Below are 27,647 nucleotides of genomic sequence, written 5' to 3' on the forward strand. Positions count from 1 at the left end.
GAGTCTGTGCCAACACAAATCCCGTCTAAGCAGAGATGGACGCAACTACCCAAGGCTCCCAGACAGCCAAGTTCAGAGTCACATTCCATGCTGATGGTAACTTTGCCTCAGACGTAGCAACAGCCATTCTGAAGCCCTCTCTGAGAGCTCCAGGTGAAGCCCAGGCATTGCCTACCTCTTCCATCTTTCCTACAAGGCCACAGTGGATTAGAGAGGTCAGGAGGCAGTGGCCTGCTCTAGCCCCAGCAGTCCTAAGGCAGCTCTTTCTGTGCTGAGGACCGAATTCAGGGCCTTGCACGCAATAAACCCATGTCCTACTGCTGAGTCCGATTCTTCTTGATGCGTCTTAACATTCAGCACCTGTCTCCTGCCACACTGAACTCCAGCCCTCCTTGGCAGGGGCAGCCTCTTGACTTACATACGTTGACTATAGCCCCTTCTCCTTTGGAGCCTTCTCCAGGCAGTCCCACACAAAGCCTTGCTGAACACAACCAGACAAGATCACTGCACATGCAGGAACTCCCCAGGTTTCTATCACTGTGGAAGGAGGTCCGGGAGACCTCTTATCACTGACTTCACACCCTTCTCATCAGATCCCGCTACCCCTGGCTTTGTTCATTTGGCTCACGGTAAAAGAGGCACTCTGTACGCTTTTTCTTGTTTGTAGCCTTGGGACGTGTGTTCAGTTTGCCCCTGATCATTCCCCTCTCTCCCCTTGCTTTCCTTAATAGTCTTTCCCTGATGGGAAGCTCACAGGAGCAGGTGTCGGATACTAAAGGAGAGGCAGGTGGGGAAAGGGCAGGTGTTTGAGAGCTAGGACACATGGATGTCCTAACCTGCCTTCACTGCCACCGCTGGTCCAGGTCAAGCAGGTCTCTTTCCATTCAGGTGTCAGATGGGAGAGAGGAAAAGGGAGGGTGTAGTAAGAGCTGTGGGCCTCTTCCCACAGCCCGGCTCCTGGCCACCTGGCTAGCTTATACCCTGAAATAACAACACACAAACTGTATTCATTTTAACACTGCCTGGCCCATTTCTATTAATGTGTGTAGCACCAAGGTGTGCTTACCGGGAAGATTCTAGCCTACGTCCATCCTGGGTCGGAGCTTCATCATGTCTGCCCCAGAGAGGAGAGTCTGAGCTCACTTCCTCTTCCTTCCAGCATTCTGTTCTGTTTACTCCACCCATCTGTGTTCTAACCTATCAGGGCCAAGCAGTTTCTTTATTAATTAACCAATGACCTTCCTCCATCAGGAGGGGGTGAGGAGGGAGGGGGGACAAATGGTAGTGGCTTGTCATGTTGGAGCCTAAGATCTCTCAGCCTAAGAACCATAGGTCTCTGTGGTCACAGGAGTTGTGTTGGGGAAATGGGAGAAGGCTAGACCTTCTTGGGGATTATCCAGCTCTTTGTAGGTGGCTTTAGGGACAGTGATGGAGGAAGCAAAGTGGCTGATGTAACAGAGTTTCAAGGTCAGTCAAAGCTGGGGTTATCCCTTGCTCTGTGTCACTTGTAAGAATTACTTGTCTGGGAGGTGGTAACACACGCCTTTAATCCCAGCACTCGGGAGGCAGAGGTAGACTGATTTCTGTGAGTTTGAGGCCAGCCTGGTCTATGAAGCCAGTTCCAGGACAGCCAGAGCTACGTAGAGAAACCCTGTCTCAAAAAACAAAAATGAAAAACAAATAAGCAAAAAAAAAAAAAAAAGCATTACTTGAGAAAATGCCACAGGGAACCTGGGTCCTAATTCAGGGAAACTGTCCCGGGACTCTGAGTTCTGACTTTATTCAGAATTTATTTTGGGCTGTTGTCTCAAGCCCCAGGTTGCTGTAGGTAGTGACAAGGAGGAACCGCAGCTCTTGGAGTCAGCTGTGATAAAGGCCGGCTCACTGTTAATCTTGTAATTCTGTTTCCTGTCCCCCACACACTGAGTGACAGCTGATGGAGGAGGAGGAGGAGGAGGGATGGAATCTGGAAGAGAGAGAGCAGCAGGGCTCTGGAGGCTGTACAACTCTTCTAGGGCAGCTTGGCCAAGACCTGGACACCGTCCCACTCTAGCTCCGTGCTCTCTCTCTTCCGATTCTGCGTTTGGGCAAACACGGCTGTGGCTTAGCTATTCTTCAGGATTCATTTACGGTGTCTGGTTACAGGAGCCATCACTGCTTATAATAAACACGGGAGAGCTGGGGGAAAAATTAGACCACATAAAAGGCCCATTTCCAGCTTCCTGTGACAGTGTGCACGCATTCAGGTTGTTAGGAAAGGTGGGGACTGCCGTAAAAACAGCTTCTCACGGTCAGTGTTCCTCAAAGTTCTGAGAGATGAGTGATGGGGGAGCTGTTTTTAGAGGGTGCTTGGGCTCACCCGCGTGTCAGGGCTGAGGTTTCAAAGATGCTTCTATGTAGAGAATGAGACTAAGTCAACAGGAGGGGAGGAGGGAGGAAAGGAATGAAGGAAGGGAGAGGGGGAGACAAGGCAGAGGGAGGGAGGGAGGGAGGGAGGGAGGGAGGAAAGAAGCAGGCAGGACGGCTCCCAGCTGAGTGGAGGAAATGACTGACACTTGCAATGGGGTCGGCGTCCAGAATAGGTAATGTCGAATAGGTGATGCTGTCGAGATAACACAAAGACAGCAGAAATCGTGCACCTGCATGCACACCCATGCTCAGCCACTAGGGAGGACTGGGACTCCTCTGTGGCCAGAGACAACCCTACACCTTGCCCTTCGCTGATGTCCCTGCCTTGAACTTGGCTTCGGTGTCTATGAAGTATCTAGACAGCTTGAAGACACCTGGGAATTGCAGACGATCAGCGCCTGTGAGGTAATGAGATGCTCTAACTCAGCCTTCCAGCATTGCCGCAAATCCCCAAGATAATCACCTTCATAAGAGAAAAACTTAATTTGGGTCACAGTTTCAGACATTCCGATCCACAGTGGGCGGGTGCATGGTTCCGTGGAAAGGCAGAAGCCCAGGGCAGAAAAGAGCAGCAGATCCAGAGACTCACCTTGTAGCAAGTGTGAGAGGGGGTGTGTGCGGGGAGGGGGGGCATCTTCCAAGATCCCTGAGGAGGGCAGACCTCTGACTTGCCTGCTATATTTTATTTCATGTGTATGATTATTTGTAAATCTGTGTACCACTTAGGTATTAATGCTCTCAGAAGCCAGAAAAGGGCACTGGAACTGGAGTTACAGATGGCTGTGAGCTGCCTTGTGGGGTGCTGGGAATGGAACCTGGGTCCTCTGGAAGGGCAGCCAGTGCTCTTAGCTACTGAGCCATCTCTCTCTCCAGCTACAGGTCCCTCTCAAGTCTTTGGGAGAGACTTACCTACAGGATAACTCTTGATGTCAAACAGACGAATCCCAAACTGTCCTCGATGGACTGGGACGTCCTGTCCTGAGCTTATTCTGTCCGTTCTTTGTGTGTGACTATCTGAGCCAGAAAAAGTGGAACACGGGGTCACCCCCAAATTCCCCAAAATGCATCTCTAGGCTGCATACAGGAGAAAAGGGTATGGGGCGACCTCAGTTCTTCCACAGAGGACCTTGGGGCGGTTGAAGGACCGTGTTGAGTTCCGTGTTGCAGAGTTCAGTGAAACCCGTTTATGATCCACATGCTGACCAGGCCACACACTGCTTGTGATTTCTGGATCTGGGTGGGGCTGGGAGCCGAGGGCTGTGACTTAAGGAAGGAAAGGTAGGTTCTCAGGCCATCCCCTCACGGTCTGCATTCCATGCTGCCAGTGCACTGGAGCGCCGCACACAGCTTCTCCAACACAGGCACTGGCTATAGGAGGAGGTTCTTCGTGCCCTTCATTGACCTAGATGGAGTGACCCTGAGGTTTAAACTGCCTGGCAGGCACAGAACAGGGACGTCCCGTGTTGCTTGTTGGCCGTGCTGGGTGACAGTGCATATCTTGGAGAGGTCACAGGGCTGGTGGGCCTGTCACAATCACACAGGTGACTGAGATGCAGAACCCTCTTTATGAGCAAGGAGGTCCTGGGGGTGGAGGGGAGTCCCCTCCTATATGATGAGAGGTGTGGAGGGGAGCCCCCTTCTACAGAAGTAGGAATGGGCATTGAATTCAAGGCAGCTGCAGAGGCCCCTGGGTGCTCCTTGCAGAATGACCTTGAGCCCTGGTGGCTGTTCTGCTACAGGTGGTCCAGACTGAATGTCCCTCACCCAAAATGTTTGAGCTCAGAGACCTTTCAGAGTTGGGAGTTCTGTGAATTTTGGATCATTGCATGTACATGGACGATTTCAACTGCGCATACGAAGATTCATTTGTGTCTCCGTGCCTTGTACACACACCCTGAAGGGAATACTATACAGTATTTTTATATTTATTGATTGATTGATATTTATTGAGCTCTACATTTTTCTCTGCTTGCTTCCCTTCCTCTCCCCTCCTCTTCAACCCTCTCCCAAGGTCCCCATGCTCCCAATTTACTCAGGAGATCTTATCTTTTTCTACTTCCCATGTAGATTAGATCTGTCTAAGTCTCTCTTAGGGTCCTCATTGTTGTCTAGGTTCTCTGGGATTGTGACTTGTGAGCTGGTTTTCTTTGGTTTATGTTTAAAAACTACTTATGAGTGAGTACATGTGATAATTGTCTTTCTGAATCTGGGTTACCACACTCAAAATGATGTTTTCTAGCTCCGTCCATTTGCCTGCAAAATTCAAGATATCGTTATATTTTTCTGCTGTGTAGTACTCCATTGTATAAATGTATCACATTTTCCTTCAGTCAAGGGGCATTTAGGTTGTTTCCAGGAGTTTTGTTGTTGTTGTTTTCAGCACTTGTCAGTTCTTTGGATTACTTATATTTTGTTCTTGTTTGCTGGGGACAGACTCCGTGGCTTTTGCATATGCCAAATAAGAGATCAATCATTGAGACACATCACCACATTGAGTCCTACACCTACATTGTTTATTGTTATTATTATTATTATTACTATTATTATTATTGTGTGTATGTGTGTATGCATGTGTATGTGTGTGTGTGTGCATATCATGCATGTTTGTATTGGAGGTAAGAGGACAATTTTGTAGAGCTATCTTTTTCATTTTGCCCTTTTGTGGGTCCTGGGGATGAAACTCAAGTCTCTAAGCTGGTCCAACAAGCGCCTTTCCCTGCTGAGTCTTCTTGCCGGTGTTGTACCTGTGCTTTAGATTACAGCAAGCGTGCAGTTTCCCAGTCCAGTGCTCAGAAGGCTTCAGGCCTTGGAGCGTTTGGATTTGGGGGTTCAGGATATGCAACTTGTGTTCCCTGGAATCAGCTAATTTTGTGGGTCAACACACTTCGTGGCTGTGATGCCCTCAGAGAGGAGTGATGCTATCTGTGTTTCTTTGTTCTTTTGAGAGTAAGGTAGATGTGTCTAGATTTTGAGCTGTCCTCAGCAGACAGTGTGGGGAAGTCTGGGTCTCAGGACACAGTAGCCAGGTCAGAACCACCCACCCCCATTGCTCAACAGTCTTGGAGGAACTCATCCTGGCTACATTGTACATGATCATTCATTGTCCTCCACCTCTGCTCAGCCTTGCTTGTATCACTTTTTCCACTATATCCTTTTCCCTTCTTAAAGTCAAATGAAAGCAGCTGGTAGTGGTACAGGCCTTTATCTTGGGAAGCAGAGGCAGGCCATCTCTGAGTTTAAAGCCAGCCTGATCTACATAGCAGAGCTACATAGAGAAACTCCGCTCCCCCCCCCCCCCCACAGGAGCACACACACACTAGATTAAATGAACTCAAGAAAGACCCGGAATACACTATATACACAGGGAAAAAAATTCAACGATTTTAAGGGACTTGTGGGGCTGGGGCCCTTCCAAAGTTACAGTTCTTCTGTTCCTGCCTCTATCCCTTCTGCCTGTAAATCAAATTTCAGCCCCTGACCACATACATGTCTGGCTTTCTTTTTTTTTTTAATATTTATTTATTTATTATGTATACAATATTATGTCTGTGTGTATGTCTGCAGGCCAGAAGAGGGCACCAGACCCCATTACAGATGGTTGTGAGCCACCATGTGGTTGCTGGGAATTGAACTCAGGACCTTTGGAAGAGCAGGCAATGCTCTTAACCTCTGAGCCATCTCTCCAGCCCCCATGTCTGGCTTTCTTATGGAAGGCTTAGCGCTCTTGCTTTCCCTTGCTTGTGGCTGAAGACCATGCCAATGTGCGGTGACCGAGAAGTGACTTGAGACTTCTTTGTGTCAGCAATCCAGACTCCTGACTCTGCTGTAATTGTGGATTCTGCCCCTGCTCCACGGGGTGGGGGGTGGGGGGTGGGGGGATCATGTTTATCTCAAACAAGAGGAAGGTTGAGGTTGTAAGTGGAACGTTAAGCCATTCTTTCCCCTCCTCCCTCCCCCCTTCGCTCTTGTCTTGCCCCCTTCCCTTCCCTCCAGGAACACCTAGTTCTTACCCCTCTGCAAATTACCACCCGCCCTGTGCGGCACCATCACCCTGTGCCATGCTGGCTACTCGGTGTCTTTCTAGAGCTTATTCCTCATGCATGCCTGGAACTCTCTATTCCTTGGCCAGCCTGACTCCATGCCTCTTCCTTCAGCCCATGGCAGCCACCACTCTACTCTCCTGTCAGAAGTTGGCCCATTTTAGGACTCTACCTAGGAGTGAGGCCCCACATTCTATCTTCCTGTGTCTGGCTTCTCTCCCTTAGCACAACACCCTCCAGGTTCATTCATGGTGTCTCCAGTGAGAGGAGTTAGTCCTTTTTGAGGTTGACTTATCTGCTATACACACACTCCTCATTCCCTTTATCCGTTCACCTGTAGGCATAGGTTGTTTCAATTTCTTGGCTCCGGTGACCAGGACAGTGATGGGCATGGGAATCCAGTCACCAATTCTATCCTTTCTGCATGCAGACCCAGCGAGGGACTGCTGGATCGTACAGTACTCCTATTTTTAGCTTTCGAAGGAACTCTGTAATGTTTCCCGTGATGACTGTGCCAGACCGTATCCCCACCAGCAGTGGAGAGGGTTCCCTTTTCTCCACCTTCTCGCTAACACCTGTTATCTCATGTCATTTCGATAGCAGCCATCCTAGCAGGTGTGAGGTGACAGCTCCCGGAGAGACCGACCGCCTTGAGTTTCCGCTGCGGGTGGTGGAGTTGACCCTTTCCTCCATTCCTGTGCCTTGTTGAAGAAATCTCTGCCTAGATCCTTTACACAATTTATATTTTTTATTTAGTTAATTATTTTGGGGGATGCTGGTGGTTCATCTCAGTGCTTTGATCTTGTTAAGCGTGTGACTCACCACTGAGCTACACTCCCAGACTCCCACACCATCATCACCATCATCATCATCACCATCATCACCACCATCTATCTCTTTCCCTCATCTGTATCGCGGCAATATTTATCAGTTTTACAAGCAAATTTGCTAGAAAAGAGTTCTCTATGTCTCTCTGGCAGTCTGTGGCTCCGGGATGGGACAAAAGCTTCCTACACCTTCCTGCTCATGTGTCTTCTTTGTCACATATGTGCCCATCTGTCTGCCTGTCCATTCTTCCAGGCCATCTCTCTGGTGCACCTACATAACCATCCACCCATCTACCATCCGTCTCTCCAATGTGTTCACGCCATTCCTCCACCTATCCTTCTCACTATAACATGAAATTTAAACTAAGCCAGAGGAATGAGCCAATTCACCCCAAACCCTTCAGCGTGTGTATCATTAACTAAGATTCAATTTTTCTTCACAGTTCTTTCTTTTCTTTGAGATTTCTAGAGTGAAATGTACGTATTATAAGTTTACCTTCCAGTTCTTGATAAGTGTACATAATCGTAAAATCTAAACCCCTGTCAAAATCTAGAACATACCAGAAAAATCCCCCCTTTCCCCTTATTTATTAGCATTTATATGTGTGTGCACATATGTATATATGTCTCTGTGTATGTATGAGTGCATATGTATATATATGTGTGTGCATGTGCACATGTGTATGTTTGTGTGTATACATATGTATGGGTGTGTATATATGTATATGCATTGTGTATGTGTGTGCATGTGTGTGTGTGAGTGTGTATGTATGTGTGTATGTATGTGTGTGTGGCCTCAAGGTTAATGTTAGGTGTCTTCCTAGAATGACATAAGGTCCTTCACTTGAACTCAGTGCTCATTAATTCAGCTGGTCTAGACGCCCAGTTTGCTCCTGGGATCCCCTGTTTCTGCCTCCCTTGCACTGGGATTACAGATGGGATTCCAGTCCTGCTTGGCACTATGTGAATGCTGAGAACTGAATTCTGGTACTCAGGTCTTTAGAGCAAGTTGGTTGCCCACTGAGTCATTTCTCCAGCTGGCAAACTTGTCAGTATTTGAGACTGGACTGTTGGGTCTGCGTTGTGCAGTGTGCCAGGCATGAGGAAAGAGTGTTTGATTGACAGCCTGAGCTCTTTAGGGCGCTGCTCCATTCAAGCCCACTGCTGTGCCTTCCGCGGAGCTTCCTCCTTGTGACTCCCAGATGTCCTGCAGGATGGGCCTTGGTTTCCCCTTCCTGTAAACGGAAGAAAAGAGACAAAGGGACAAAGGGAGACAGACCCAGTTTGCTCCATGGCTTCAAAGCTGTCAGGAGCACTTGCTAAGACCACCTTTGGAGTGTCAGGCCCCTTTCAGGGAGCGGGGTGCAAACACACACCTCTGTCTAGGAAACTGGCAAACCCCAAGTATCTGATCTTTGAGATGGGCAGGCAGTTCAGAGCCCATTCAGAGCCCCTGCTAGGTGCCAAGCTCTGCTTCAGAATGTGCTGTGCAGGATGGAGTTGCGTATTCCTGTCCTCCTAGCATCCAGAAGGCTGAGACAGGAGGATCGGGAGTTGGGAGCCAATTTGACTGCATAATGAGAGCCTCTAGCTAGCCTGCCCTATAAAAATCTCAGCTGGTAGAGTATTTGCTTAGCATTCATAAAGCCTGGGTTCCATCCCCAGCACTACGTTACTACATTAACCAAACCTGATGGGCATGCCTAGCATCTCAGCTCTCAGAAGCAGAGGAAGGAGGATGAAGGTCAGGGCTGGAGAGATGGCTCAGCAGCTAAGAGCACTGGTGGCTCTTCCAGAGGTCCTAGGTTCAATTCTCAGCACCTACATATCGACTCACAACTGTCTATAATTCCAATTTCAGGGGATTCAGTGCCCTCTTCTGAACTCCTTGGGCACCAGGAACACATGTGGTGCACAGACACACCTGCAAGAAGAACTCTCATGCACATAAAATAAAACAAATAGGCCTAATTTCTAAAATATAAATTTAAAAAATGGGTCTGGAGAGATGACTCAGTGGTTAAGGGCACTAGTTGCTCTTTCAGAGGACCTGGATTTAATTCTCAGATCCCACATAGTGACTGAAAACTATATATAACTCCAGTTCCTGGGGAACCAGTGCCCTTTGCTGGTCTCCATGGAGACCAGGCACACACATGGTACACAGACACACAGTCACACAAATCACTCATACACATAGAAAACAAAACAAAACAAAAGTTGAAGGCCATCCTCGGCTATGTATTGAGTTTGAGGCCAGCCTGGGTGTTCTCTCTCTCTCTCCCTTCCTCCTCTCTTTCTCTGTGCTTAAGTATGGGCATCCACCCAACCAGGCCAGCATCAGAACCAGGAGCCAATTCTCACCGTTGCTCTCTCTAGAGATGTATAACCACGTGACCCCATAGCTGCAAAGCAAGGTTGTTCCTAAAGTTGTCTTTAGCATGAGGAGGAGTCCCTGAGAGTCTTGGTCCCTCTCAAACCACACAACCCTAGTGGGAAATTTCATAAAGTATTTGGGCCTATTCTCCACAGCAAGATGGTTCTCTCTGCCTTTCTGCTGTGAGCCGAGAACCAAATTTATCCGTTATCTGTGCTGATCTGTATGATGCCTGGGCTGTGTGCCACCTGAGGTGTGCCTTCCTGGTTTCCCATGGTGCCCACATATGTCCGGTCATAACAACTCCCCCAAGTAGATTAGAAGGTGCGCGCACCAGGAAAGCTCCCTAGGGGCCGTATTTGCCTGGCCCATTTTAATTTGGGTCTCAGATGAAAGTAGGGAGCCCGTAAAGGAATGTGCCCCACAAGAACAGGACTTTTATGGCCCTCACCCCACTTTGGTTGTTTAAAAATGCTGCCAGAAATTGGGTAAGCATCTCCTAGAGAAAACAAAACTGAACAAAAGCCCCCTCCACATCAGCTCTCCGCCACCTGCTCTCGTGAAAAGGTCGATTCAATCGGGTCGGGTGCAGTGGAAAACGGATTCATTAGCTGGCGGCGAGCTGATGGTGCAGATTGGCCCTCGACTTCAATCTTCCCTTGTAATATTTTACAACCCAGACCCAGTGACAATGGCGTCATTCACTCCGTGCTCACTCGCAGGGAACAGAACGTCAGGGAGCCTGAGTCAGGGAGGGTCTGCTCTGTGGGTTCTGGCACCCAGGGAGAGCCGAGGGACCCGAGATCTGGCTTGGGTCTGGTGCCTCTGAGCAGAGCCCGTTTGGTGGGATTGCCGGAGGATGACAAGGTCAGCAGGGCGTCAGGAACAGTGGGACTTGCCCAATGACCTCAACCCTGCTCTGTGTAGATGGTTCCCAACTCTGTGATCATAAGCCTGTTAGCAGTGCGCCAGCAGAGCCTTCCTGTCACCACAACCAAGTTTGTCCTCAAGAGTTTAGGAGCAGAATGGACTTTGAATGGATCCGCTTGTTGGCTCTTTTAAGCTCTCCGAACTTGAATTTTCCTATCTGTATGGTTGCTCCTAAGTATTTGCACGCAATGAGGAATGGTCTAGGAGCAAATGAGGGAAGACATTGAAGACAGTCAGTATGGTGGCTGGAACATGGGTGAGTGCTCATGAAACACTACCAATCATGGTAGTGATGGCGGCAATGGTGATGACAGTGGTGGTGAAGATGATGGTGATGGTGGTGGTGATGGTGGTGATGATGGTGATGTTGATGGTGATAGCGGCGATAACGATGGTAGTGATGCTGATGATGGTGATGGTGGTGGTGGTGATTATGGTGAAAACCTGCCCTCCATGGTTGCCTTACACACACATACCTTTTTTCAACATTTACTCTACTGTGATGCTCTAGCTTCTTCACGGGTGTCCTTAAGCTTCAGATGAAAACAACTTGTACCTTCCCGTCTCAGGCACCATGTTGATCCCACCAGAGAGACGCTAACAGTTCCCCTGTACTGATGGATCCTTTGGTGGGTCCACTGAAGAGCTCCGTGGGGTATCTTCCCTGTGTCTCTCTCCCCTCACTGGCTGGGGAGGCACACTGCCTTCCCTTACCCACAGCCTGGCACCGTCAGATGGCCTCGGGATACAGCACCTCAGGCACTAAACAAGATGTTCTTGATACACGCTGGGGATGATGTTTGAGGCTCCTTAGAGGGAAATAAGCTGTGAGGGACACGTGGTTATTGAGGATAATATCGCTTTTCCACTTCTGGAAGTGTTTATAAAACAGGGTTTGGCCTTTCTCGGGATGAGTAATTCTGCAGTTTGGCAAGGCTGGATGGGAGAATTCCATGGAGCACACTGGTACGATCCCTTGTAAATTCCCTCAGCCAATATTTTTGGAGGCTTATTTTCTTTAATTAAAAAAAATAACCATCCCCGTTAAACATATAAAACCCCAAAACGTTTTCTCCCTTCCTCCTGGAGTGCTGACAGCCCAGCGCTTGACCTCAGCAGACCCAGGCAGAATTACCGGTGAGAATTGATGGCTTTGGTAGTGTTTTATTATTTTGCTTTTTCTTTTATTCTTGTTTTTCCATTACATGGTTTGAACCACAAAGCCAGAGCTCTCGAGCTAATGCCATTCTGCTTAGCTTCCTGGCTGACTGGTGGCCATGTGGAGCATCCCAGCTGGCATCCAAGATGGCACAGGCCCCCGGGAGAGGCATAGCCAAGAGACTCTTGGGTGTCATGAGTGGTGGGTGTGTAGTATCATGGAAACTTGGCAGGCTCTTCGTGTCCCTTGCCTGGCCACCATGATGTGTTTTCTCATAACAGACGTAGACAGGGGCAGAGAAGTCTATATCCCTGGTGCATAGAAGGGGACCTTGATCCCAGGCCTCTGTTTTAGATATTGAAAGATGTATTTAGGTAATGGTTGGGCTAGAATTCTGGTTGTGTCTCTTAACAAGTTTTGAGTCTGTGGGCAAGTTGTCTCATCTCTCTGTGCTTCAGCTTCCTAATCTGTAAAATGGGCACAGCAATCATAACACCATCATAATTCATGAAAAGTGTGCCATGAACTCATGCCTGTGGCATTCTCAAGAATTTTTAAGTAGGGGCTTGCTACTGAGATTGTATAATGTACGCCTTGTACTTTATTTCATTTTTAATTTATTGCAGTTCAGTTATTAAAACTCAGAGTCTTATACATCCCATGAGAATACCACTGAGCTCTATTCTTAGTCTGTTATCAATTAACTAATTAACAAATTTTGGTGCTGAAAATTGAATCTCAGCTTACTAGGCATGTACTCTACCACTAAGCCACATCTCCAGCAATGTATGTAATGTATGTATGCATATATGATTTGTGTGTATCATGCATGTGTGTATGATATATATTAGGATGTGCATATGTATGTATGGTGCATGTATGTGTGATATATGTATGTACGATGCATGTATGATGGATGGATGTATTGTGGTGTTGGGAATTGAGCCAAGAGCTTCATGCATGCTAAGTGTACCTCTGTGCTGTACCTCCAGTCCCAAATGTATGCTTTAATTTCCACAAGTAAGCGTTTGTTTTAGCTGCATGGAAGGAGCTGAGTTGGTACCCCAAGCACTTACTTTCACCGTGTGTTTGATTGTTCCATAGTGAGACTAAACCGATTTGGGTCAAAAATTACTTTCAAAAATGCCTAAAGAAATATTTGATTCCAGGTTATGCCAAAAAAAAAAGTTCTGACTCTTGGAATTTCCTGATCCATATGTGTTTTGTATCAGAATATGTTCCTAGTGCCAGAGGTATCTGGCTGAGTGCTGAAGCCTATAAATTTCCTAGAATACTGTGATTAACTCATAAATCACAGGCTTTAGACAGGAGTCTAATCATGCTGAAATGCTTATCAAATTATTATCATGTTATTGTTATTTTGAACTCTGGATCCTCCTGCCTCTACCTCCCAAGTGCTGGAATTATAGATGCAATCCACTCTGCTCGGTTTATTTGGTGTTGGGGATCAAATGCAGGACTTTATGCATACTAAGCAAGCACTCGACCAACCCTACATCCTCAGCTTGGGAGGGACCAGATTCTGAGAGCCTGGGAGGATGCTGAGCAGGAAGCCTCAGGGTGACTGCTGAGGCTCAGCAGGGTGTGTGTGTGATGCAAGAAGAACCTGGATTTGGTTTGGCCTCATCTTGTTGTGTGATTTCCATCTTCTTTATCTTCCCATCTCTCCCTGTCCTGTGTCTCTTCTCTCTACTTAAAACATTAGCCACAGTGAATGGCACTTGCTGTGTCCTCTTCATTCCTTTGCTCAACAACCCTTTAAACTGGGAATTTTTTTAAAGTGGGGCATTTTCACTCGTAATCTCTTGAATGTATATTAAAAATTTTAATTATGCATATATGTGTGTGAGAAGGGGATTATGTGCACACAAGCGCAGGTATCTACAAACTCCACAAGAGGGAGTTGGCTCTCCTGGAGCTGGAGTTACAGGTGGTTGTGAGCTGTCCGATATAGGGGGTTGGTAACCAAACTTAACTACTGAGCCATCTCTCCAGCCCTTGAGAACTTCTTTTAATTATTATTATTAGTGTGTGTGTCCCCATGCATGTGTACATGTGATATGTATTTGGGGCATGCATGTGCCATAGTGTGTCAGAGCACAACATTGTGGAGTTGGTTTTCTCCTTCCATCTTTTCGAGACTTCCAGGGACTGAACTCAGGCCTCTAAGCTTGTGAGCAACTTCTCTACCAACTGAGTCATCTTTCCTGACTGTGAACTAGGGATGCTTATTGCCCCCAACTTACAGATGGGAAAAAGCAAGACACAGATCAGTTAAGTACAGCAGTGTGACAAAGACAGCGACTTCAAAGTCACAACCAGGAATCTGAGCACAGTAGAAAGACCTAAGGCTGTACCTGACTGTCCAGAGTTCTCTGCTCTACTTGAGCAAAGACGTACCCTTTAAAAAAGTATTCAGAAGTTAAGCCTAAATGTCTGGGCAGCCATCCATCTTTTGAATTGGACAATTCAAAGACATGTGGATGAGTTGAAGTAGTTCTGATGCCCAATGTCAGGGTAGGTTCTTAGGTGTCCCCCTGGCTGTTTTCAGGCCTACTTGCTAAATGCAGGAGATGTGAAAAGTGAGTGCCTGAACATATGGATTCGTGGTATGGGATGCCAGAAGTGTCCCTGGGCCATCTTGATCCCCAAAGACCCCTTGGTTTTCATTTGTTGACGTTTCTGGTGGATTCGTTGGCATGTGGCTCAGCAAGGGGGCTCAGCAATAGAGCACCGATGGACCTAACTTTCTGTCTTCTTCCTTCCAGTAAAGAGTACCCCGTGGTTCCCAGGAGCACAGTGAGGCACAAAGTGCCCTCCAACCACAGTCCTTTCAGCAGTGAGACCCGAGCTCTCTCCACCTCATCCAATTTAGGGTCCCAGTACCAGTGCGAGAATGGTGTCTCGGGCCCCTCCCAGGACCTTCTGCCCCCACCCAACCCGTACCCACTGGCGCAGGAGCACAGCCAAATTTACCACTGCACCAAGAGGAAAGGTGAGTGTGGCAGGCCTGCCAGCGCCCCCTCCCTTACTGCACTCCTCCCCAGGGTGGAATGCACAGGGCATTATTCTATTATCATTTTTTCAATAAATAACACAGAAACATAGAAGGGATAGGAGATTCAAACCATGCAGGAAACAAGTAAGAGATTCATTTAGGATGTCTCTCAGTGCAGCCTCCCCTTGAGGAAGATGGAAAATGTCTAGATCTGCTTTATAAAGTATGCATGCGTGTGTGTGTGTGTATAGCATGTGCATACACACACATACACATGCACAGAAATACGCAATACTTACATAAAATTTATACACAGACAAGCATACTAATACAAAGACGCACACATCATACACATTGCACACACATAACACCATACAAACAGCACACATACACCTCCCCTCTCTCACACACACCCTCTCTCTCTCATTTACACCCCTCTCCCACACACATACACAGAGTCTTTACATCCATGCAGTAAGGTGTCTCAGGCATGCCATAGTTCCCTTATCAAGTGAGAAATTGATGACTTTTCCCTAAGCTGTCCGAGCCAAGGAGTTTGTGTCAAGAAAGTAAACTCCATCAGCCCCTTCTGGGAGCCAGAGCCATCTACCATCATAGTTAACATGTGCACTGTGGTTGAGTTTAGCTTATCTGAACATTTGTTTGTGTCTATGTGTTTTGATACAAGGCCTCACTCTGTAGCCCAGGCTGGCCTAGAACTTGCAATCCTCCTGCCTCAGCTTCCTGAGTGCTAATCCTCTCTGGGTTTCTCACTTGTAAATGGGGACAGGCTTCCCAGAGCTGTGGAGGCCTGGTCAGCACCCAGCAGACTATGGCTATCCCACATAGGTGGCATGGAGTCACTGTGGATACTGAGTCCCTGGAGGATGTGAAGATACAGTCACTGTGAGTCACACAGAGGGGACAGTGTGGCCTTCAGCCCATGTTCTTCAGGGTCAGACACGAGGGATGCGGCCCCACCTTTGGGAGTCGGAAGTGTTTTTGTGATGTGGGCTAACTTAACCTTGGTCTCCTCTGATTTAGAAGAGGCCCTGGTGTTATGTGTCTTTTGGAGTTTGATGTGAAGGAACAGTAGGTGTGTGCATATGTTGTGTGCTTGTCTGGGGTGGGCTCCGTCAATGGCAAATGTTTTGTTCTAAAACACCTAAGTCATAGTCTGGCCTGTTACCACTCTCCCCCACCAGTGCCTATTGGGCGCCAGCAGAAGTGCAGTGACCTGTTTCTGGACCTGTAGTTAAGCCACTGTCCTCAGGCGCCGCCAGCAAAGCTACTTCTGTAGAAGTTGTAGTAGAATTCTCAGGAGCTGGGCTTCCCGGAGGAAGAAAACATGTTCTGAGTGACTAGCCTAGGCTGCCCCATTCTTGCATTCGGAAAGGATAGATGTGCTGGCGTTGGTCCTTGCCTAGGGCTGATGCCTGACTTCCAGATGGACCCCAAACCCTTCAAACTCCTTGAATTTCCGAGGCCTGAACAATGTCACCCCAACAGCCCCCAGCCTGGCTCCCCACACATCCACCCCCAGGTGGGCTGGATACCAGATGCGGCAAGCTTGTCTGTTCCCTCGGCTTGCAGAGAGGGAAAGAGTATCCAAGGAGGAGTTCCTGTTCAAGCATCCTGTCTGGTATGATGGCTAAAAGGGTCCTCACTTGTCTCGGTCTCTGAGTAAGTCTTCTCCCAATGTAGGTACGGGGACCTCTACTTAAAGGTGGTAAACTGAGGCACAGAAAAGGGCTGGTGGGTTTTTTTTCTTTTAAGAGAAGGTCAAACTTCGTGTATAGCTCAGGTTGGTCTGAAACTCACTGTGTAGCCCAGGCTGGCCTCAGACTCACTACGTAGCCCAGGTTGGCTTTGAACCAACCTCAGTTGCCTGTATCAGCTTCCCAAGTAGTGAGATTGCAGGCAAACTCCACTGCACCTGGCTGGCCAGTGGTTCACGAAGGTGGAATTGGAAGCTAAGTCTGGTTTGCACACCGATACCCTGTGTCTCTTAGCAGCACACTCTTGTCGGTGTTACCACCAAGCACACTCTCAAAATGTCATCTCCAGAGGGAGACTGCCATGGAGACTTGGTCATACATAGCGATAGAGAACTCAGCAGGTTTGCGTTAGGGAGCTCTGTTGATTAAATTAATGCCAGACCTAAAGAGAAGAGAGGCTAGGAAGAAGATTGAGAAGAATCAAAGCCTGTTTGGGGTCAATACTCATAGCAGAGCCCTTAGCCACGCCTTCTGCATGCATGTGGTGCTGGGAAGGCTGCAAAAATGCCAGAGTCAACCTCTCTGCTTAGATGCACTTAGAATCAGCATAGCGGGCTGAAGCAGGGGTCTGCCTGTTGCAGAAAGGGTTGCAACTGCTGTCCACTTGCAACCAGGTGACCCTGGGCAAATCGTTCACTTTTCTGGACTTGGAGTACCTCTAGTGGTGAGTCCTACCAGTTAGGTGGATGAAGGCATGAGACGAGAGAATACTTGGGAAGTACCTGGCCCGCTACCGGCATAGCTGAGCACCTGAAGCAGCAGCCCAGGCTGTCCCCTGACCTTTATATACGAGGGTCTACACGTGTCCCTCATACATGCAAACATGAATGCCACACACACAGCTTCAGATTGCTAACGGATATCAAGCTGGAAAAACAGATGGGGCATGGGATCAGGGAGAGTGGAAGGCAGCTAGGAGAAGGGTAAGGGAGGGTGTGGGTGTCCACCCTCTCTGGAGAAGGTTGGAGCGTGGGTTCCCAGAGCAAAGGAGAAGACTGGAGAGAGAGGCAGGGCCAATTAGGTGCCTCCTAAGCCATTTCTATTACAGACTCAAGTGCTATCTGAACAGGCATGGGAGGCCGTCAGGGGATCAGCAGCCTGCAACTGTCCTGGTTAAATGTTGTGTTTGGCAGCATCACTTGGCTGTGATAGGAGGGGACAGGAATGACACCAGACACCTGTTGAGGGGTGACTGTAGGTTGTGAGGACTGCCATGGTGGCTCAGAGCTGGAGAAGTGAGTGGAACCAGAACCTTGGACTGGCTAGAGATAAGAATGTGAAAATGTGTCCCCCTACTCTGTCCCTTCAGATTGGACACTAAAGCTCAGAGAGATGGAGAAATTTTCCCAAAGTCTCTTAGTCAGTGAGAGGCCTGGCCCAGCATCCCCAGTGAAGCCAGTGGAGCTGGGGTACTAGGGAGTGCAGTATATACTCCACAGAAAGCCTCTGGTCTTCCCAGAAACTTCTGCCTTCCTTGCCACCTTCTATGCTCCCAACCCCCAAAGGAGCTTTGGGTGACAGGGAAGCCAATGGGGTCAGAAGGCAATTCATCATCGGTCCCCACGGTGTGAGGTGATAAACGAATCAGGGAGGCTTCCTTCCAGTTTGGGACTCCCTAGGAGAGATAACTCTGTGGGTGGTTTCCCCCCTGGCCCCAGCCTGGCCCCCGCTATCTGACTTCCCCTCATTGTCTGTCGGCCTTCCAGCCAGCCCAGGAGCCAGGCCCATGCAATGTCAAAGAGCCCCACAGGCCAGGAGCCTATCCTTGTGTTTGGACACGGCTGTCTCCAGCCTATCTCTCTCAATGGATGGAGTCATAAAAGCTGGGAAGGTCTTTTATCAATGCCACTCCATCAAATCCAGGATCTGAAGATCTGAGCGAGCACTTGTCTTTCTTTCCCGTGTACCCTGACTCTCACCATGCTCTCATTAGCAAGCAAACCTACCCAAATTAAGATGTAGCAAAGACATTCACAGCACTGGCTATCAAAGGGAAGGCCACAGGAGAGATGAGGAGGGCCTACTTGTTTCCCATGCTATGAGGTTTGTAAAGATTTTACATGTGTTTGTTTTGTGTGCATGCGCATGTGTGTAAATGTGCGTGGGTGCACATTTACCACGGTAAGTGTGTATAGTTCAGAGGACACCTTGCAGGAGTTGGTTCCAGCCTTACCTCCTGCGGGTCTCAGGAATCGAATTCAGGTTGCCAGGCTTTTCAGCAGGTGAGTTTACGGGCTGAGCCATCATGCCAACCTGATGTTGTGTGTTTTTAAAAGTTTTTAGAGCTTCAGTGTTTTCCCATAAGTGATTTGTTCAGGGCAGCCTGAGCTGGAGAAATGCCCAGTCCTCCTTCCTCTGCCCTGTGCACCAATATCAAATTCTAAGGTAATATGACTGATGATGAGTGATAAAAGGCAGAACTGGGGAGAAGTCAAAGGCGTACTTGCTGAGAACGTGGTGTACACTGGGCCCTGTAAACAGAAAGCAGACTGGAGAGAGATCTGTTCTCATGAAACATGTATTCTTGTGGGGAGACAGGCATGAAGCCAGTGGGTAAACTCATTGTAGTGGCTTGGGTTCTGAGTCAAGGTGGTTTTGTTTATACTTGAGATCTACCCATGATGCCATTCCAAGGTCTCCATTTTAACTCAAGTACTGAGAGTTTGGGTCATATATATTCAAAATCTATCATCCATTCATTTATTTCTCCATCTATCCATCCATCTATCCATTTATCTATTTAGTCATTCATCCATCCACCCATCTATTAATCCACCCACCAACCTATTCATCCATCCATCCATCCATCCATCCATCCATCCATCCATCCATCCATGTAAGGTGTTGGCTGACCCTATTGAGTTACATTAACAGCAGAAAGTCCAGGGTCACCCATCCTCACTTTTTTGTGACTCAGAAGGTCGGAATGAAGCCATCTTCTGACCACCTGCAGATCCCTCAGCCGAGAGTTCTATGAGCTTGGTTCCAAGGTCTCTGTCTGTGGAGATGCCACAACATTTCATTGCGTTAACTCAGCCAGCAAGGGATATGACCCACTTGGGAACTGTGACCATATTTGCTCAATGGGATCAGTGACTTGAAAAGTGGCCCTGGGAAGCTTCCAGCTCTGGAATCCACCCAAATTCCTCTGAGTATTGGGTGACCTTCAGAGCACCATCTGCCTAGTATGCTAATAGAGAAAATTAGAGAAAGGGAGGAGACATGGCTTATGCAGATGGATAAGGTTTGAGGTAAGAGATTTCCTACTTCAAGTACTGAGCTGACTGCTGTGTAAGGCAGACAGACAGGAGGCCACACTTGGTATTTCCTTAATTAAACCTAAGGAGGAGTTTGGGGATTGCCCCCCGTGACAGTCAGGGACTGAGCTTAGAGCAGTTCAGGTCTCCATCCATGGCTACTTGAAGCATAAGCCTTGGAGTCATGACTCTGCTTTAAAGTCAGGATTCTGAGCTCATCACTAAAACCATTTTATCCCCGATTAAAACAACCCCCCCCCAAACAAACAAACAAACAAAAACATGTCTCTAAGAAAATATTAAAAGAGCAGGGCTTCCTGCAGTACTATACTGTATTGGGTGGTCAGATTCAAGAAGAACTTCCCTGTTACTCAAAAGAATTAGCCGGATTCGCAGGGTTGCAAGTGTCCTTGAGCATTCTTGCTGCGTGTGTGCTTAGAAGCAGAATCCTCAGGTCCTCGACTAGTCAGTCCCATTAGAACACTTGACATCTGCTTACGGCTTTTTCCACCGCCAGGGAAGCTAAGCTCGACCCAGACAATAAAAAGAATGAAACCAGGTCTTCGCCCTGGACACACACTGAGACTGCATGCAGTGCTTTGACCTGACCTGAAGCCTGGACCCTGCGGTAGAATTCCTTTACAGTGTGATGACGCCTGGGAAGACTTGAGAATCCTCAGGTCCTGTGTTCAGCAGGAACCCGGGTTGGGAGTTTTCCTGAGCATTCTGCACCAGATCTTTCTGGGTCTTAAAGACTGGAATGCATAATTTTACGATTTTCCAAACTGTGTTCCGATCTTTTTCTTATTATTCTTCCTCCTCGTCCCACCCCCTTTTAAACTTGTAATGAATCTGGAAGGGATCAAAAACTTAAAAATGGTTCCTTTTTGCCTTTCTTTTTCTCTTGCCAAGGGTACCCTGCAGCTGTACTTTCTGTTATTGAAAGGGGGAACGCCCTTGTTAATAATAATAATAAAAAATCCAAAGCTATGAGCCCAGCCAGCAACAGTGAGATCTTTGGGTTTAAGGTCTGGTGGGCTGAAGGAAGATTGGGAGGAAGGAATCTAGAGAGGAGGCGGCAGGCATGAAAATGAGCCCAAGGTGGCAATGTCAAGAGTCCAAAAGCCCTAGCTAGTTAAAAGTTGTTTTGTTTTTTTTTAAGTAAACACTGCAAAACATCTGGATGTCTTCAAACATCTGCGTGGTTGGCATTGTGTACACAGAACACCTGCAGAAGTGACTGCAAGAGTTTCCTTGGGGGGGGATGTTTTGAATTTTTTTTTTGGTACCAATGTTTGGGCACCCTATGGTTCCCAGATGTGTTGCAAATGTCTAGCTAAAAATAAACGTACAATGCCGAGAGGCAGGCACAAGCCACACTGCGCAGGGAGGCTTCCAAGCTGCCTGCTGGCATCACCTGGGGAACACAGTGACGTGTGCTGTGTGGCTGAAGCAAGGTCTACACTTACCTATCCATTGGAAGAGCGTTTAATAAACCAACCTATGGGCTGCGCCGGCAAATGGATGCTTACTTTATTACCTATCCATTGGAAGAGTGTTTAATAAACCAACCTATGGGCTGCGCCGGCAAATGGATGCTTACTTTATACCCCAGTCCTTGCTCTGAGTGACAAGCTTTTCTTTAGTCACTGTTCCCAGTTGGAGGGACATATGTCTGCCTGGGTCATAGCTCCAGCCAAAACACCTGGTCCACTGCCTGGCACTTGGCAGAGCTCAGGCAATACCCGCTGGGTTGCCAGATGAATGGCATTGACCGTCGGAAAGCTGGAGAGCAAAGAGACAGGGCGTTGTAGGCACGGGAAGTCAGCGCCCGCTTTGATTTCTGTCCCTGTCACTTCTCTGAGGTTCACTTCCTGCTATGAGAAATGGTAGCAAAGACAGACATGTTGAAGGGCTTTGTAAGACAGAGTGGAGTCACATCGTACGTGCGTTGTGAGTAGTTTCTTCCTCGTGGCGTTTAGCCTAACATCTAGCTCCATGACTGCTGACCATGCAAGAAAGATCATGACCAAGACAATTGTACTTCTCAAAGACAGCCATGGCTTCCTCCCCTCCCCATCCTTCCTCTCCCTTTGCTCTCCTTTCCCTTCTCCCTTCTCCTTCCTTCCTTCCCTTCCTCCCTTCCTCCCTCTCTCCCTCCTTTCGGTAACAAAACAATTGTCACTGATTGAGCCCACCCCAGACAAGCCTACAGCATACACACAAGCCTATACCTTCATGACAAACCCCAAAAGACACAATCTATCTGGAGCCTGAAGTACGGTATCCTTTAAATCAGACAGAGGAGACCAAGGTTAAGTTAGCCCACATCACAAAAACACTTCTGACACCCAATGGTGGGCTGCACCCCCTGGTGTCTGACCCTGAAGAACATGGGCTGAAGGCCACACTGTCCCCTCTGTGTGACTCACAGTGACTGTATCTTCACATCCTCCAGGGACTCAGTATCCACAGTGACTCCATGCCACCTATGTGGGATAGCCATAGTCTGCTGGGTGCTGACCAGGCCTCCACAGCTCTGGGAAGCCTGTCCCCATTTACAAGTGAGAAACCCAGAGAGGATTAGCACTCAGGAAGCTGAGGCAGGAGGATTGCAAGTTCTAGGCCAGCCTGGGCTACAGAGTGAGGCCTTGTATCAAAACACATAGACACAAACAAATGTTCAGATAAGCTAAACTCAACCACAGTGCACATGTTAACTATGATGGTAGATGGCTCTGGCTCCCAGAAGGGGCTGATGGAGTTTACTTTCTTGACACAGACCCTTTGACTTCTCACCCTTCTTTTCCTACCCTCCTCATTTCTTACACACACACACACACACACACACACACACCCCACACATGATCAAATCTGGAGCAAGAACTCTGCCACTGGGCTGCATTCCCAGCTTCGTAAGTTATTTGTCAGCATATGTTGATCAGAAAGAGATCAGGAGATGAAAATTGATAATCTCCAATCAGGAGGATCAGATCTGTCCCAGGGAATGGGCGTGTTTGAAGTGACAACTTGGCAGATATCTTCAGGTATGGCCTCCCTGCAGGGAGCAGCTGGCAGTGGCTAGAGACCAGGTCTTCCATGACAATGATGTGCCGTCTTGTCCTGGTTATGAGAGACGTTCTTTTTTTTTTTTTTTAAAGATTTATTTATTAAGCATACAATGTACTGCTGGCAAGGAAGGCACCAGATCTCATTACAGATGGTTGTGAGCCACCATGTGGTTGCTGGGAATTGAACTCGGGACCTCTGGAAGAGCAACCAGTGCTCTTACCCTCTGAGCCATCTCTCCAGCCCCCTAGAGAGACGTTCTTTAAATTATCAGGGGACTAGCGACTTGAATTCTTCTTCTTCTTCTTCTTCTTCTTCTTCTTCTTCTTCTTCTTCTTCTTTTTCTTCTTCTTCTTCTTCTTCTCCTTCTTCGCTGAGTTTTGAATTGCATACATGTGATATATTTTGACCAAATCCATTCCTCTTTTCTCTCCTCAATTTAATCTTATTATCAAGTGAGGTCTGCATCACTAACCTGCATCTCAAGTGATGAGATGGTTGTTGGGGGGTGGACTCCCCCTTTCCACTTCCCCTACCCTACCACCCTCCTGGCAACACACTAAGAGAAGAATCAAACGATTATGTGTTGAGGGCTCTTAGCCTGGGGTCTGGGTCTTAGTAAGTTTTTGGCACCCCGAAAGTTGTGGAAAACTGTGTGTGCATACATTTTCAAGACATTCTTTTTCTGCGAATTCTTCTAGGAAATGACCCATGCAAGCATATTGGTTAGCTCCCAAGAGGGCTAACAGTCCCAAAGTGCCTAATGGAGACTCTTCTGGAGATGAAATTATCTCCATTACCCTGTTCCGAGACTAAGTAGTGCACAGAAGAGGGATATGATCCAGTCCACAAGACACAGAGACACAGGGATTGATATTGACTCAACAACTAGTAAAGGGGATTTGTTCAAAATTACATTCATCCACCCACCCATCCATCTATCCATCCATCCATCCATCCATCCATCATCCACCCACCCATCATCTATCCATCCATCATCCATCCACCCACCTACCCATACATCCATCCATCACCCATCCATCCATACATCTATCCATCCATCTATCCACCCATACATACATCACCCACCCATCCATCTATCCATCCATCCACCCACCCACCCATTCATCCATCCATCTACCCACCCATCCATCCATCCACCCATCCATCCATCATCCACCCATCCATCCATCCACCCATCCATCCATCCACACATCTATCCATCCATCCATCCATCCAACCCCACCTACCCATCGTCTATCCATCCATCATCAATCTACCCTTGCATCTATCCACCATTCACCCACCCCATTGACTCACCTGTCAATCCATCATCCATCTACCTATCCATTGCATGGGATGCTTATTGTTTCCTTCATGCAGTGTGACATTGATGAGCAGACACTTTATAGTGAGATAAGCAGATCACTACTCACAAAGCCACCATTATCAGCCACGGTGTCAGGCCTTGGGCAAGCTTCTTACCCTCTGCGTTCCTTTTCTCTCACATATGAAACAGGACTACTAGCCCACCTCATAAGGTTGTTGTGAGGATTGAGTGGGTCATCTTGTGGGAAGTGGTTAGAACACGGCCGGGCATTGTCAGCATCGTGTGTATTTGTTGTTATTGTTGTTTCTGGTACTTCTGTTGTTTCTATTATCTCTGCACTTATACCAGGTTTGGGGTGATAGAGAACGGATGAGATAATGGACAAGAGGGGGAAAACAATGGTACTACTAATGTTATCATTAATAATAAGGCTGAATATGATGATGATGATGATGATGATGGTGATGATGATAATATGGTGATGATGATGGTGATGGTGATGATGGTGATGATTATGGTGATGGTGGTGATGATGATGATGATGATGGTGATAGTGATGGTGATGATGGTGATGATGATGATGGTGATGGTGGTGATGGTGATGATGGTGGTGATGATGATGATGATGGTGATGGTGATGATGGTGATGATGATGATGATGATGATGGTGATGGTGATGGTGGTGATGATGATGATAGTGATGGTGATGATGATGATGGTGATGGTGGTGATGGTGATGATGATGGTGATGATGGTGGTGATGATGATGATGATGATGATGGTGATGGTGATGGTGATGGTGGTGATGATGATGATGGTGATGGTGATGATGGTGATGATGATGATGATGATGGTGATGGTGATGATGGTGATGATGGTGATGGTGGTGATGGTGGTGATGGTGGTGATGGTATTGATGGTGGTGATGGTGGTGATGATGATGATATGCTTTGTGGAACTTTTCTGTGTACCAGGCTCTGGATTGCTTAGTGGACACATTTTCTCATTTAATTCTCAGTGTTCCTCTCTGTAGGAAGTGCTATAGAGGACTTCGTTACATTTTGTAGATTCAGAAATTAACTTAGTTCAAGGTCAAGATTTTGACTTAAAAGTCATAGCCCCAACCCTATGGCCATGATGCTCCACTTTTTTTTTTTTTTTTTTGGTCAGAATGGAGGTTGGAGTCGACAGCCCCTAGTGTTGGGCCCAGTGGCTATCTCTGGTCTCCGCTGTGGTGTGGGGTGGCTAATTTCTTTCCGGTCTTTGCAGATGAAGAATGCTCCAGCACTGAGCACCCCTATAAGAAACCGTACATGGAGACATCCCCCAGCGAGGAGGATGCCTTCTACCGCCCGGGCTATCCCCAGCAGCAGGGCCTGAGTGCCTCTTACAGGACTGAGTCGGCCCAAAGGCAGGCCTGCATGTACGCCAGCTCCGCTCCACCCAGCGAGCCCGTGCCCAGCTTGGAGGACATCAGCTGTAACACGTGGCCCAGCATGCCGTCCTACAGCAGCTGCACGGTCACCACGGTGCAGCCCATGGACCGCCTACCTTATCAGCACTTCTCCGCTCATTTTACTTCCGGGCCCCTGGTCCCTCGGCTAGCTGGCATGGCCAACCATGGGTCTCCTCAGCTCGGCGAGGGAATGTTCCAGCACCAGACGTCAGTGGCTCATCAGCCTGTGGTCAGGCAATGCGGGCCTCAGACTGGCCTTCAGTCTCCAGGGGGCCTGCAGCCCCCTGAGTTCCTCTACTCTCACGGCGTGCCCAGGACCCTGTCCCCACACCAGTATCACTCGGTACACGGCGTTGGCATGGTGCCAGAGTGGAGTGAGAATAGTTAAAGGCAGACTTTTGCCAGAGAGGGAGGGGCAAGAGAGAGAGAGGAGAGGAAAAGAGAGAGAGATGAGGGACAGTAGCAATGAGAACCCCACAGATGAGAAACTCATGTGACCTCTTGTCACCTCTGTTCCTGAGGCTCCCACGGCCACTGATCTGATCAGTGAAGTCACCATTCCGAAACTGTGGCTCTGTCGTTTTTTTGCTTCAAAACCTACAAAACAGGAAAAGAGACTAGTCCCACCCCGACAACCTCCATCAGCCAGGTGCACCCGCAGCGCCCCAGCCGCGTTCCCCGATTGTTTCTTTTGGTTCTAGAACACACTGCCTCATTGAGTGTTTGACCCCGGCGCACAGTGAGAGACATTCTGTGTCTTGGTGTTAATGTTGACTTTGTTATATAATAAATAATAATATATTTTTTTTCTTTGAATTTTCTTACTGGGACCCAGTCCCTTAATGGAGGGAGAGCAGAGACAAATATGTCTCAAAACAATTCCTTTTGGGGCTTCCCTCCAATAAACGAGCTAAGATGTACATTCAGACACCGTCCTCTAATGAAAATACCTACCTCCGTCACGTGAGATGTCTCTGAAGGTCCCAGAGGTACCTGCTAGCTTTTGGATTGGGTTTTGCTTTTTTTTCCCCCTTTCGGTTTTGACCTGCCCTCCCCAGCTTCATGGCATTCAAAGTTGCCTTCTACTGAGCGGATGGAGTCAGGACGTCGGACTTCATCTGCCGTCTCGCCTTTCAGCGTCTTTTCCCCAGCTCCAGGTCTCTCCGTCTGTGGCTAGATCGGGGCCTATGACTTCTCGGCTGGAAATCTTGCTTCCACAAACTGAAAGAGCCCTGGTGATAGAGGGGAACAGAACTGGGATTCAGATCAGGGGGACAAGCACCCCGTTTCCAAGATGTAGGGGAGGGGGAAAAAAGCGAGAATAAGTATACTTCATGGTTAAAAAGCAAAGCAAAGAAGACAACCAGGAAGTCAGCCCCAGGCTGGCTCAAACCGCCCCTGTGGCGAACAGGAGGCACACAAAGCTAACCAGCTCCAAGTGCTGAAGGAGAGGAAGCCATATTACCGGTGCCTCTGCCTGCAAGAAACTGCCCCAGCGCCAATCACCTGGGACACAAACCACACGCATCAAAAGTCGAAAAACAGTATTAAAAAAAGGTGTGTAAGTACTACATTATTGTAGGGTTTCTCAGATGTAATATTTTACTGGTACTATTTATTTATAAATAGGAATTCTAATTTAGTAACAGGAAACCCAGCCTGGGGGCTGACCAAAACCTTTTAATTTTATTGGTACTCAAAACTACGTTTGTGTTTTTTCCTCTCTCTCTTGCTTTTGAATGTGTTTCCCTTTCTTGGTCTTTTTTTTTTTTAAGGTTTTGTGTCTTTTCTTTCTTTTCTTCATTTTCTTTCTTTTTTTCTTTCTTTCTTTTTTTTTAACTGACCCTAATAAACAGAACAGGGTAATCTGTGTGGTTGAGGATGCGGAAATCAGTGAGCGAGTGAGTGTGTTTGCACGTGAGTGTCCTATGCGATTTTTGTCTTTTTGTGTCTCTAAGGGGGGGTGGGTGAGAATCAAGTAACCGTTCCTTACATT

At 47.8% G+C, this 27,647-nt stretch overlaps 1 protein-coding gene across 4 annotated transcripts in view; it reads left to right on the plus strand.

Moving 5' to 3' along the window:
* Tbx5 (T-box transcription factor 5) overlaps nucleotides 1-27,428 on the plus strand; it is a 50,246-nt gene extending 22,818 nt beyond the window's left edge. For all 4 annotated transcript variants that reach the window (XM_041648768.1, XM_041648770.1, XM_041648771.1 and 1 more), the window contains 2 exons: nucleotides 14,532-14,758; nucleotides 25,465-27,428. In XM_041648768.1, coding sequence (XP_041504702.1) covers nucleotides 14,532-14,758; nucleotides 25,465-26,039 — 802 coding nt within the window. In that variant the 3' untranslated portion in view covers nucleotides 26,040-27,428. The remainder of the gene's footprint in view (nucleotides 1-14,531; nucleotides 14,759-25,464) is intronic.
* The last annotated feature ends 219 nt before the right edge of the window (nucleotides 27,429-27,647 follow it).

This window comes from Microtus oregoni, unplaced genomic scaffold (genome assembly GCF_018167655.1).
Source record: "Microtus oregoni isolate MIOR12 unplaced genomic scaffold, Mior012 000003F_ref0000135, whole genome shotgun sequence".
NCBI classification, from domain to species: Eukaryota; Metazoa; Chordata; class Mammalia; order Rodentia; family Cricetidae; genus Microtus; species Microtus oregoni.